This window comes from Rhopilema esculentum, chromosome 5, assembly GCF_057945365.1.
Source record: "Rhopilema esculentum isolate cy_ngs chromosome 5, ASM5794536v1, whole genome shotgun sequence".
Classification (NCBI taxonomy): Eukaryota; Metazoa; Cnidaria; class Scyphozoa; order Rhizostomeae; family Rhizostomatidae; genus Rhopilema; species Rhopilema esculentum.
The window spans coordinates 9,289,582-9,303,033 of NC_142819.1; the positions used below are offsets into that span (position 1 = coordinate 9,289,582).

General features: G+C 35.7%; 1 protein-coding gene across 1 annotated transcript; it reads right to left on the reverse strand.

Moving 5' to 3' along the window:
• Positions 1-115: 115 nt before the first annotated feature.
• LOC135689467 (phosphatidylserine synthase) lies at positions 116-13,209 on the reverse strand. Its single transcript, XM_065206703.2, has 13 exons — positions 12,762-13,209; positions 10,768-10,862; positions 10,108-10,152; positions 9,654-9,772; positions 9,018-9,173; positions 8,160-8,311; positions 7,420-7,479; positions 6,037-6,118; positions 5,030-5,142; positions 4,502-4,567; positions 3,431-3,530; positions 2,444-2,494; positions 116-1,838 (listed from the first exon to the last, which is right to left on the reverse strand). Exons 1-13 carry the CDS (start codon positions 13,052-13,054, stop codon positions 1,569-1,571), a joined length of 1,602 nt encoding a protein of 533 aa, XP_065062775.2. The 5' UTR covers positions 13,055-13,209; the 3' UTR covers positions 116-1,568.
• Between the last annotated feature and the right edge of the window lie 243 nt (positions 13,210-13,452).

Genomic DNA, 13,452 nt, shown 5'->3' on the forward strand with positions numbered 1-13,452 from the left:
TGGTTTGAGGATCAATAACTCAAAGATATAGCATGAGCATAGAATCTACTGAACAATTTTATTTCAGCAGATTTAAGAAGATACACGAATATGCAAAACATTTCATTTCCAAAGCTGAAATACATAAAAGCATTTTATTATAAAAACATAGTTACTGACAAAAATATAAGTTTGTGCGAAATGGCTAGCTTTTTTCATGCGGCTTGGCTTTTAATGATATTTTTATGCTCATAGAAATTTTCAACACACTACTACAAACTACAGTATAATAACAATACCACAGGGGGGCTTGAATCTTCATAACAACGCTGTGGACATTCACAATGATCTCAAAGTCTGTTCCAAAAATGATGCTAGGGGAAACACCCAGGGAGGGTAAATAAATGCTAGGCGAGACACCCAGGAGGGTTTTGCGTGTTCATATAAACCCAGCTACTTTTTACTAGAAACTAAAAAAGAAAAAGAAAAAAAAGAAACTAAAAAAATAAAAAAAAATCGACACTGTCTGCGAGCGGGGAGGGTAGCGGTGATTGAACGGAAGCGTCGCGATGCATAAATAACTAAATGTTAAAAACTAAACGTTAAGAACTAAATGCAATGCTTGGAAAATGACTACATTGTGAACACAGGTTTCTCTTTAAACTGAAGTCTGGATATCAGGTTATTTTTATCACGTTGAGGATGAGAGGAAAATTGAGTTACGAGTTAATGGAATAAGCAGTTACGGCAAGAGCAGGATATCAGCTGTTGCAGTTCAGAAGCGGGGTATTAGCTCGTACTACCCTGCAAGGTCGAGGGGTTCAAGGAATCTTATTATACGCTATCATTGCCTGCTACGTGTAGCACAGCTGTGGTTTAGTATAAAAATTGTCTAGATTTATATAAAACTTCATTTAGATAAAACCAGAAATTGTGCAGATTTAGACTAACCTCTAGCCAGGATTTTTGTCCTTGGCACTGAGACATACTTGTTGCAGTTAGATCCGGTGCAACAAGACATTTTGATCAGATTGAATCTACTCGACTTGCGTCCATCTCCAGTTTAGTACCAGGCCTGTTTACATTATCTTGTCTTCAATAAAGTGAAATACAAATCTTTAGATTACATAGTCTTTTAAGCTTCGAATTCCCATAGGGAAGTCCAGTTGCTTCTTCATAGATTCTTTACTCTAGGGAGCCTTTACAAGAACGCGCCAAAAACGGAATCAACTCGTTTGATGGATAAGCAAACCGAATTTAAATTAGAAAAAACCTAGTTCCAGTACAATTTAAATAAAAACTCTTGAACAAGCTGATTGGACGATGCTGACAGGGTACCAAAAGGATGGCAAGGGGGAGCGAGCGGGTACTCCACAGGGACAGGGTACTCCACAGGGACAGGTTGCTCCTCCGTTCGTTCACCATCAAAGTCTTGTGGCTCTCATACCGAGGGAATGACCCAACAGGCTGTTTTATGCTGGTGAGCTCCGCGAATAAAGAACAATCTTTGATTTACCAAAAAGATCCCCGTTTACATTATTCCATCCATCAAAACATTCAATATGCAGTCATTGTCCAACGAGCTCATTTTACAATCCACTATTTTCACTTTGTATTTCCTCCTTCCTCGTTCGACTCCTTGTCTTGATGATTTTTCTGCGGGTAATGCGCGTGTATGTTTCTTCACTTTCGTCATCACTACTATCTTCGAACCGTAGGCCCTTGGCAAGGCCAACTTTAGGACTGTTCTCGTGTTTCAGAATCGATGTCAGTTTTTCAGTACTTTGTTCTTCTTCGCCAACAGCTGATCCCGGGTCTTGGGGAGACTCTTTAGACCGATGGCTGTTGACTTTGTTTTTCTGAAAAGAATTTATCGATTTTATCTATTAGTTGCAAATTTATAACTATTCAACGTGGCCTGGTTGAATAAAATCATTTCATCGTCGTCATCATTAGAATTATCAAGTAGAATATTCCTCATCGAATCACTTGTCGGTGGGTTCTCCCACACGATTTTGATACATTTGTATATCTTAAATCATTAAATTGGCACGATCTAAACGTTCTAAGATGTTCTAAATACAGACCTCAGATCAGAACCGTCCACTTAACAGACAGTGTAAAACATCGTCTATGAATACAACATTACAAAAAAATCACGCATAGCCCATCTATTTCCGTGTGCTTGGTGTCATAGCGGCAATGTTACGACAATTTAACATCAAGAGGTAAGTAGTTTTGAACCTATAGAGACACCAAGACAGCTTGCCATACATACTATTACACTTGCAATATCATTGGCCTATGCAAAACGAAGATTCGCCGAGGAAGGTAGCGGTTGTGGAACGAGGCATGATTTGGTCTCAGTTCCAACCTCCTGACGTCAGTGTCAGGGAATATTGCTCTCGTTACATTGCATTCAAACGATCGAGGGGTAAAAAATCGAGGGAAAATAGAGGCATACCCATTTTCTCCATAGCACCATCAAATACACGGTGAAACAGCTCACCACCAGCTGCGAAAAAGAAACAGAGGTAAAAAAAATTGCATCGTATATATATTAAAGTTGACTGACAAAAATCGTTTGCTGAATCAAGACGATGAGGAAGGGGTTGCTGTCAGGCCACAAAGCAATAAAACTTTGCTTTACTTGAAAATGATGGATCAAGGAGTAGGAGCCAGTAATGAGGCTTGCGCCACGTCCTCAATTTTCTTTGTCAGTTTTAACTCGGCGGATACCATAATGTCATCCGTATTCTTCCATACCAAACTAGATATTCTATGTAAAAATTGCATTGACCATTCAACTTCAATTCAAGTAAACATTGTAGCCAATTACAAGCAGGATCCTGAATTATCTTATCTCCCTACGTCTAATTTGACAAGAAGCGAAATGCACGAACAAGAGCAGAGGAAATGAAATCGGAAATCCGATGCAAGAGAGATCACTTAATCCGAAACTTTATTTGTTTAAAATTAACATGATTTGCGTAAGGTCTATTGAACACGCCAAAACGATACCAGAGACAATGCTCGTGGGCGTTCTGTTTCCAAAATCACGAGCTCAAGCAAATAAAAAAGAGAATGAAGTAATAAAGCATGAGTATTTCATTTTGAAGAAAGTTATGTTTATACACGGCATGAGTCAGTGGGTCTAAAATAGCGAAACGCGTTGGAATGAAAGCTTGTGAGCGATGATCACACTGCCAAGTCGGTCAACAACTTGTTAAATTATTTATCGTTAATCCCCCGTGCACACAACTCCGTTGAGACGATATTGTAAATTTTCACATAAGGATTCAGTATCACAACGAACAACATATTTGGGGACGCGGCTTTTGAGGGGGGGGGGGGATAACCTTGCAACATGGCGAATCTCCTTCAACCTAATGGGTTTAACAAAAACTCAACAACAAAAATTCTGGCAGCGAAAAAAATTTAAATTTATTACCTGAAATACTATCCATGAAACTATAGCAAAAATATCTGCATTGGAGAACAAGCCTTTTCCATGACGAACACAAACAAGTGCTTCAAGAAGAGTCACAAACCTGTGAAAAAGGAGATTATGAAGGGGGCAAGAATCTCAATCGACTTCCTCGTCCATACAATAACAGCAATGAAAAAATTATTTAAATAGAATTCATACAATTCAGTTACCTGACGATTTTATTAAGCGTGAAACAAAAATAACTGTACAATTTTACACTAAAGCGTGTACAGCTCTGCCTATACGGCAGTGAGCACGATATGGCAGACCGGTAATCAGTAATTTTCATCACAATGCCAAAGAATCATAAATGAACGTTACTCTCATTAAATTACTAGAAGAAAAGCACAGCAAAGCAGCTCGTGAATACAACGTCACTTAATTGCATCCAAGAGTAGAAACAGAAGCAAGAAGAAGGACGAATTTGCATTGAAGGATACGAACATATTCAGTGAAGTCCCAAACACAAAACTTGAAACATTACTGTTAAAATTCAATAGTATATAACCAACCCATATTAATATCAAGTAACAGCGATCTTTCTTTAAACTATAATTACTTTCAACTTCTATTTTTTTTAATTTTTTAGTGTATGAAGTTGAACGTTAACTTGGCTAATAGCATGGCTGAAGAATTCAGCTTGAATAAAAATGGTTTTAATCATTAAGAACCAAACTAGGCCAAATTGATGGTAACATGGACAAATTAAATTCGTACATCAGTTTAGATGAAGCATTTCTCAAAGAAAAATAAAAGAAAATGAAATGACACAAACAAAGGGAAATATAGTGGATGCTATTTCGTTATTTCAAATATAAAACTTTTTCATTATTTCGAGCTTAATTGTAAATTTGTCGTGTGAAAGCCTTATTTAGTTGCATACTGTTTTTGGATAAGTTGAAAAAAACTACCATAAAATGAAATCTGTACTCTGAAGATATCAGTCAGTGAAAGGCATTACATGCAGGTATAGGCACTACAAACGGGGTCATTTAAAAAACAATGGCTCAGAAACGTAAAATTTACACTTACACGAAAACCCAGCACTGTGTTCCAAGACGTTTCGTTCTCGTGTCTGTCACATAAATGTAATACTGTCTGAAAGTAAATAAATTAGAAAGTTGTTTTAACAGAAGCCATATTGGTTGCATGCCAATCTGTGGACTGCTAGAGCGGTTGCATAAATATTTAACAGTTACAAAATACGATTGACTTCCTTCGTCCTCTAACATTTTCCTATTTTCATTTCTTGATTCTAAATTAGTCAAAAATTTTCAAAAGTTTCGAATTTCATAGAAACAAGCATTTATCAGGGAAGATTCAACACAGAGAATCGCAAGAACAAGAGGCTTAGTGCTGCTATGGTGGGGAATGAAGAATTTGAAAAATTAAGATTTAGGCCTCTTTTCCTAGCATCACACCAACACATTAACAGAACTACATGCCTTTTCGACCATATCATTATAATTGATTCAAATCCCAAAACGCGACAATTTTCATCATATTTCACAAAGCTAGGCCATATAAACTTATTTGATTTAAGGCCAGTCCAATACATACCTCATAACTGGAGCAGTCATCAAACAAATGAGGATAAGACGATACAAATTGACCGGGTGCTTTGTTGGGACCATAAATATGTGTTTCAGGAAGAAAGTGTTTAATTCAGATATCTGCAAAAAAATAGCAAAATATCAAAGTTGGAAAATCAAAATGAAACAACAACAAAAGTGTTGGTATTATATGTTAGGCCTGGTGATTTTCCACCTTTAGGGAAACAGCATACGGTTACCGATGCGGCATATGGTTACGGCTTATGGGGACGGCTTCCTATGGTTACGGTTTACGGTCGTTGAAACGACATAACGATTTTTCGTTGCAGTCGTTTTAGAGTTGTGATAACGATGCTTTAACAAGGGAAACAAAGTTTGATGCTATCTTGTTAAATTGCGTAAAGTTTGGAAAGTTTCGAATTTCTTCATGATTTTTTAAATCTAATACCAAGAAAGACACGCATAAAGCAAAAAAATTGAAATTGAAAAAGGCTAAAATGTATTTATTATCAATTTTCTCAAGGTAACCGTCGTTTGGGGTTTGCGGAAACGAAACCGTAACAAAACGAGCGTTTCTGCCAAATTTCCAGGGCTATACATTAATGTATGTATGAATAAATAAAGATGCAATTTCCAAACAATTAAAATCAAGAGCTCAAAAATCTAAATGAAATTAAAAACATTTGACTTAAAGTCTGGTTTGTCGACTATTTATTATTTTTTTGCAAGACAAATCGCGCAAAAGATCCATTGCATTACAATCTGAAATTGTACATGTAATTCAAGATATAAATTGGTTAATAGAATAACTTTGCATTCAAGTCTCAAAAAACGGGAAAATGATGTTGCTGGTCTGTCTAGCTCAGTGCTAAACAAGCAGGTTCTCATTTATGCAGATCACTCATTAGGCCTAGACTAGTTTTGCTACGACCACGAAGTGTGTTAGTTATAAGCCCTGACAAAACAATTTTGCTCTTTGATTTAGAATAGATTCAAGACAGAGTTGTTTTGTACCTGCCACATGATGCAGAGCTGGCAAATTGCAAAGTACCTCATGTAAGTACTCTTTGGGTCCAACCACGAAACGTGTGTCCAGCTGGAAATTAACAAGAGCAGTTTTTAAAGCGAACCAAGATTGCAATATATTGTGTGCTTAATATAATCCGACTTTTATCTACTTCGGTGTTTAAAGAACAGAACCTGGCTGCAGTGAATAACTGTAAAGGTGTCTCAGCTGCAGTGAATGACTGTAAACCTTAAGATTTCGACAAACTATAGATAAAGAAGAACATTTATTGGTTGTATATGATACATATGCCGGTTCCAGACGAGTCTCTAGCCGTACATGCCACATATCATTAACAAATGTCTTAGAAGCTACCACACTGTCTTAGAAACTTTTTTAGAAAAACAATCTTATAAGAACACAAGCCTCGAAATTGGTCAAAAGTTAAAAACAAGCTGAGGTTGAACTACTGTAAAATGTAACTATGAACAATGTTTCAACTCAAAACGCGGAGTTTGTTTGCCATCTAAGGGTGCTTTTTCTGTGAATTTGTCGGCAAATAAGGGTTGTCTCACTCACTTTGCTGGCAAAAGAGCACTGAAGACTTCCCTAAAGCGCATAGCTAGAAATTGTACTGCTCTCACCCTTATAATTTAAGAATAAATTAAGAACAATCCAGCCTAAGATTCTAGAAAAAATTAAGAACTGCCCGCTTGAACTTCATACTGGTTCTTTTACAAAATAACAAGTGAGGTTTAAAAACAACATTTTTAGTTCCATAAATATACTAGATTGCGTGCGGTACAATATAATGCTATAATAACGATCAATGTAAGTAAATTGTACCAGGGAAAAATTTTTTCAATAATTGTATAGTTCGCTATTTAAGAAATTTTTTTCCTGATCGTTATTATAACATTTTTAGTTCACGATGAAAGTATGCTGAATTTAAACAATTTTAAAATGAATAAGGATATTCACTGAAAACATAACCAAAAAAAGTATTTGCTTGCTGCTTGTTAATATTCCGACATCAATCTATCCGAGCAGCAAGAAATATTACTGAAAACTTAGGTCTAGAAATGAGCAAAACTAAAAAAATTTTGAAACTCAAAAACTGCAGTTGTGACGTCAGAATTCACCCGCCATACAACGAAGCATTGCTCTTCAAATTGATTTTCTCTTTTCAATTTTCTGTCCAACTTGTAATGAAGTAAGAATATTACATCTACATGCTATATCTGATAATCTGTATCCAGTTGTTTCTTAGCACAGCGTCAACCCCCATACAATATTTATCACGCATCCATAAGTGATTTAAAATCCAACGAAGACGATATGAGGATTGCTTGCAAAGAAAATAGAAAATAATGCGAAGGAAATATTCATACCTAGCGGGAGTGAACTGCATGATGACTCTCTTGAGCTTTTTCGATGTTCCACGGATGTCCCTTAGGAAGGAAGTTTAGTATCATGAGAATTTTGGAATTTCGACTATAAAAATTGGAGAGCCTACACAGTTGTTCCCTATTTTTCTCTTTCTTGGATTGTATGCAATTTATAAACATGTTTCGCCATAAACACACTAGTGATGTGTTACTGTTTGGGTTTGCTCAGCTTGGGTTAAGAATGGAAATACTGCAGCATGATAAACTGTTTTTTATAGTAGAACAGTAGTCAGGTCCTTTTAGACCAGAGTAGCAAGGTTAATCAAACAAAATCTAAATAGATCGAAAAATGAAGTTGCGTTTGATGGTGAATGCAAATATACTTGTTCTATGTGCTCTGATTTATTTGTGGTCGTCCATAGTATGTTGTATTTAACTTAGATTTAACTTTGTCAATGTTCTAGAAAAGTCTATTTTCTTCGTGGCACTTATTAATGGTAGGAGCGAGTGCAAGGTTAGATTTCAACAGGAAACCAAGTGAATGAATATAAACTTCAAGGGGCAATAAATTAAATGAAAAAAGAGTTTCAAAATTCTCTCAAAGTTTCAAAGGTGATGGGCTACAAATAATTCCTTGCTATGACCTGCTTCTGTTCTGAGTTTTTTAAGAACTTTTAAAATTGACAGTTTTGAGATAACTAAAAGAGAAGAGACAAAGGGACTAAATGCAACATGAAGCATACTTTATGCTTTCCCAATAATACTTTCGCATCTCCAGCTTCTTGCACAGAAACAAGCCAAAGTGGATGCCTAGGCCATTGCATATCAAGATGTCTAGCAGAATGGAATCCCACCAACATTCTTTAAAGTTCTCAAGCAGATGAGAAAAGGCAATCTGTTGAAAGGATAAAAATGAAATTTTAGATAAAAAGAAACTTGTTTTAGAAAATATGAAACTTTGGGCCTTAGCATAATTGGTTATCTGCTCATGAAAAGCCCATTTCATGTCAAATAGAAGAATCATTGAAAAACTTCATTTGCACTTTGAAAAAGTAAGAAACATATCAAACTGGCACAAGGACATGATTCAAGTGCCAGCAGAAAACCAAACGACTGGAATAGACTATAAAATGAATAGAAGAATGAAAGAGGCAGGTAAGGGACTTGTAACATGCCGTAAATCATCGTGATGGCACCATTTTTGCAAGGAGCTAGCTTTAGCTGGGGCTTAATGGATGGAACTTGTGAAAATTAAACGCAAGCCATACAGAAAGCCCGTTTTCAATGCTTTCTCAGTATCTCTTTAAGAAGCAAAACATCCTCAAAATTGATGTTGATAAAGTGCAACTTTTTTTAGATTTTATCAGTTTTTCATTTTCTGTTTTGTCATGCACAAAGGTCATGTATTGTAAAAAGCAATCCGAGGGCGGTGGCTTATTCGAGGAGTCTAGGGTCATTAACAAGTTTGACTTCCAGGATAGGGCTAATTCTAGATTAGGCATACAAAGGGTTTACAGTGTTCACATAAACGAAAACTGCTTAAAATAGGAAAAAAATATTGCAAAATTATGCTTACTGCCTTTATGTGACTTAAAACTTACCTCTGTTACTTCCCACATTATGCTAAGAAGCCAAAGGATGCCAGCATGTCTGATCATGATTGCCTTGACAACCCATCCAATGAAATGTGCAATCACAAAGGTATCAGTTCTGTGCCAAATGAGATCCCATCTCAATTCACAATCTGCGGCATATACCTTAGGTAAAGTGTACGACAGTAAAATGACAGAAAATACTACTTGATAACTATATATATATTATAACTGATTTCCTTTAGTCTTCTAAGAACTTTGATTGGGGCCTTTTGATTGGGTCTATTATCAGCAGGTCACAATGCAATCAAAAATGATCAAATCAAAACACATTGATAGACCTGAAGTGTAGCTATTTTCTGAAGTTGCTTTAAGGCCATTCAAGTGCTGACAACATAATGTCACCAAGCTGACTGGTCTTTTCCAGTTTTCTCTTCACAAAAAGGCAATTCATGTACAACTTAATAATTTGATTCTCCCGATGAAAATCTTTTTACGAACTGACAAAATACAGCAAACTAGCTTCTCAGCCAACAAAATGAATCAAGGCCCTAAATCTAGTATAAACATATCTAGCAAATCTAATAATGTGCTGAATCAAGCATCTTAATTTTTTAATTTCCAATCCTCAAGCTACTGTTGTACCTCTGTGTCTGGACCTAGTCCTTTCAGTGTTGGATCCAGGTAGAACATCATCTCTCTGACATCTTTGTAACTTTGGAAAAGTACGAATGTCAAAAAAAGCAAATAGAGAATACCAAAACCTAGAATTGAAAATATAAGAGAAACCAAGATCAGAAAATACACCTATGATATCAATAATACTTCTAGCTCAAAACAGTCATAGTTATTGGTGTTATAAGTTTATTCATTGGTGTTTCTTCACACTTATTTCCTGGCTAGTATTATTCCTAATCGTCTGTGACTTCTAACACTACCTACTGGACATTCATCAGTGAGTTTCCTTCAGTCTCATTACATTAAAGCAACTGAACCATATCATTCTATGGTCAGATTTATGTGATTTGTTCATAATAATACATCCCGATGAAAGCTTTTGAGAAAAAAATTGTTTTAGTTGAGAAAGGATGAAACTTACCAAGAACAAGCCTCCAAACAGCAGGATGTGGCCTGACAAATGGACCTGCAAAAACATACTAAATGTAAGTTTAAAAATTATTTACATAAATATAATTCATTGACAGTGTTCCCATTCTAGACATGTAATTTACAAAAAGTAACATCTATATTAAATAACACACATCCCTATGGCAATTGGGAGATTTATCAAAATACAACAGGCCTGGCCGTTTGAGGTGAGCAATATTAAACATATAAAACACCAATTCAACTTGTGGCCTGGTTTTGGAAAATTCTCCAAACTTCATTGCACTATTTTTTGTAAGGATTTGACTGCAAAAATCCTTTTGGGTGAGCTTTACATCCTTTGTCGCCAATCACAATCAAATCCCTAATGTATATAAAATTTTTATCTTTATGTTGTCCTAAAATCAATATCACTAGAAATAACATAAAGAAAGTTTCCAAGTACACTAAAATGGTGTCTTGCTCTCAATCCGAATTTGGGGTTAAAAATTGTGTACAAAAAAAGTGTTTACAAAATTTTCAAAATGAGGCTGTAAGTTGAATTGGTGTATTTAAAAGTACCAAACAAAATTAAATGTAGCAATAACAGTTTCAACACTTGGATAATTTACATCAAGGAAAGAAAACTCAAAATGTTGTAGAATAGGAATACCGTTAGGGCAGATCAACAGGCTGAGAAATGCAAATACAACAACAGCAGCAATGATTCCCTGCAGGAAGTTATCATGTTGGTTGGCATCGTAATCTCTGCAATAGGAAAGACATTAATCAGGTTCATACCCAAATATTGGCAGACTCAAATTTTAAACATATACTATTTTGCATACAAGGCAAATAATCAGCAATTTTAAATTATGCAAAGGAGTAAATTGCTTTCAATATCCAGATTAAGAAGCTACAAAACACTTCTTTTATAACTTTTACATTATCATAGCAACAAGTACATGACAAAAATGTGGAAAATCTATGGACAATTATCATGTAAATTAACCTTTCAGGTGAAGTTGGAAGTAAATAGTAAGATCTGTAAGTTTACTATCAACAATCAATTAGGTTGAACACACAGCCAGTTTTTATAAGTTTCTAACTGACAGTTATAAGTCAACAACAAGTGAAAAAATTTACAAAAACTGAAAAAATGACTCATTATTGGCCATCAATTTTTGACAGAAAAAGTTGGAGACATCAAACTTTGTCAAGTTTTGACTGAGGTGATTTGTATTTATATTTGCAGACTGATTTTTGCTTGAAGCTTACACCATTAAAACCCTGTAACTGCACAAGCAGCAAATTTCTTCAGAGCAAAGGAATTTGAATTGGGAAAAAAATTTATCAACCCAGATGTGTGGAAGAAATAGAAACCACTATGGAATGTAACTTTGCAGTTAAAAATGGATTCAAGATAGTAAATAGTTTGCAAAACGTCATTGTTTTTCATTTTTCTTTATATCTGGCATTTTGTCAAAAATCATAGCTATAGTTGTTTTGAATGCGAGCTCAATTTTGAAAAAAAGAACACAATCAAAACAGAGTCAACTACCATTCGAAAATTGGTCTTGTATCAAGGAGATTATGACTGAAAACTATCAGTCAAAGAACTGATAAAAATTAACATGTATTCCAGGCTAAAAAGAGAGACAATTGAATAAAATTTGATTCAAATTTGATGAATTCAAATTCCTCGCCACATTGGATTTTTTGCCTCACCAGATTGGAACTTCAAATATCAGTCGCGATTGCAGCCGCACAATTTCATCCAGCTGCACATGATTCTTCTTTAACTGTCTTAATAATTGACGCTTTTAATTAAATTTGAATTTGAAGACCCTCAGAGTTGCAGATCATCTAGGTTGTCATTACTTTGTGCTTTTGTACACAGGAGGCTGGTTTTTGTACACACATATGCCAAAAAACAGCAAACATGTGAAGAATATTTTTATCATTTCTGGGAGTAAAATACAAATGGGGCAGAATGATCTAATTACAACCATGCACAAAGTTTTCAAAGTTTGAGCAGATTTTGGTTCACGGAAACTATTCTCATCTGGTTGGGTCCCCCTCGTTCTTATTTTTAGGAATAATGAAAAATGTTTATCTTTGCTATATTGTTTTTATCACCACTAATGATGTTACTAATGTTTTTCTCTGAAATGTATTCCCAAAAGTTAGATACTGTGTTTTTATCGTTATTAGTTTCAGCCTCACAAAATTTTAATCTGTGCTATTTACAATGCGCAATTTTCATGGACATGAAACAGATCCCCCGCGCATATTTCAAAGATTCCAATCTGGTCCTCAGGTAAGAACGAGAGCTGAAAAAGTAATTAAATTATTGCCATGTTGAAAATTTTGCTTATATAAAGCGTAGATTTGTATATATCAAGGCCCCTTCTAGTTTATTATACATTTCAGCTGTTTATTATCAAATTTGACACACCCCCAATCAAACACATGTCACAGAAGGGTGTGATATGAAACTTCGACAATCTGATCTCTTAAAAAAAACATGGCAAGTGAGCAATTCTAAACTTCGATGACAAATTGCAAGTTATTTCAAGCAACACTAACAATACTTGACATTAGATGAGTAATAACTGAAAAACCTCCTAAGATGGATATCGGCCTCCGTGTTTGAGCCTAACTAACCTTGCAAATGCTCGGTAGAGCAAACCAATTGTCAATGCTAACATCATAGTGATTGATCTCGGTTTGTACAAAAACCCGATTGTCACATCTTCAACTTTTTGCTCATCAAGATTTTCATGTTCATCTGAACTAGGGCACGAACAGGACGAATAAGTCCGCGTACGCTGTGAATGTCCACTTTCAGCCGCCATTTTGCAAGAACAATGTGCGAGGGGCGATGGCTCCAGTTGTACCTCCCATATAGCTCCTCCGTAGATGCAATTTTGCAGGGGTGACAAAGCGGAAAGGAACATCCACACCCCTCCTGAACCTACAGTATGTTGAGTCCAAAAACAGTCGCCCAGATAAATTATACTCAATTTAGATTAATCCATGATCATTTTAAGTTGCGACGACAACAAGAACCGTGGCATTGGGGAAACTGAAAGGTGCAAGCACAAGACCGGTATGGTTGACCATTTGATTGGTCAACCATACCGGTCTTGTGCTTGCGTTTTTCTGATTGGCCTATTTCGATCCAAAACTGAAAGGTGTTTGTCATTATTTTTCGGAAATTTGAAACACAACGTTGCTTGCAGCTCGCGAAACAGTGAAATTATGACAACTTCTCCCCTCCAAAGTTAAACGAGGAAGGTGCCCCAATGCTGAGAATTTTGCATAGATAGGGAAAGTTATAGCAAAAATGATGCAT

Coding starts and splice junctions, on each gene's coding strand:
- LOC135689467 (XM_065206703.2), bottom strand. CDS start 13,054: ATGTTCCTTTCCGCTTTGTCACCCCTGCAAAATTGCATCTACGGAGGA. Junction 10,153..10,767: donor CCTGTTGATCTGCCCTAACG/GTATTCCTATTC, acceptor ATGTTTTTGCAG/GTCCATTTGTCAGGCCACAT. Junction 8,312..9,017: donor TAATGTGGGAAGTAACAGAG/GTAAGTTTTAAG, acceptor TCCTTTCAACAG/ATTGCCTTTTCTCATCTGCT.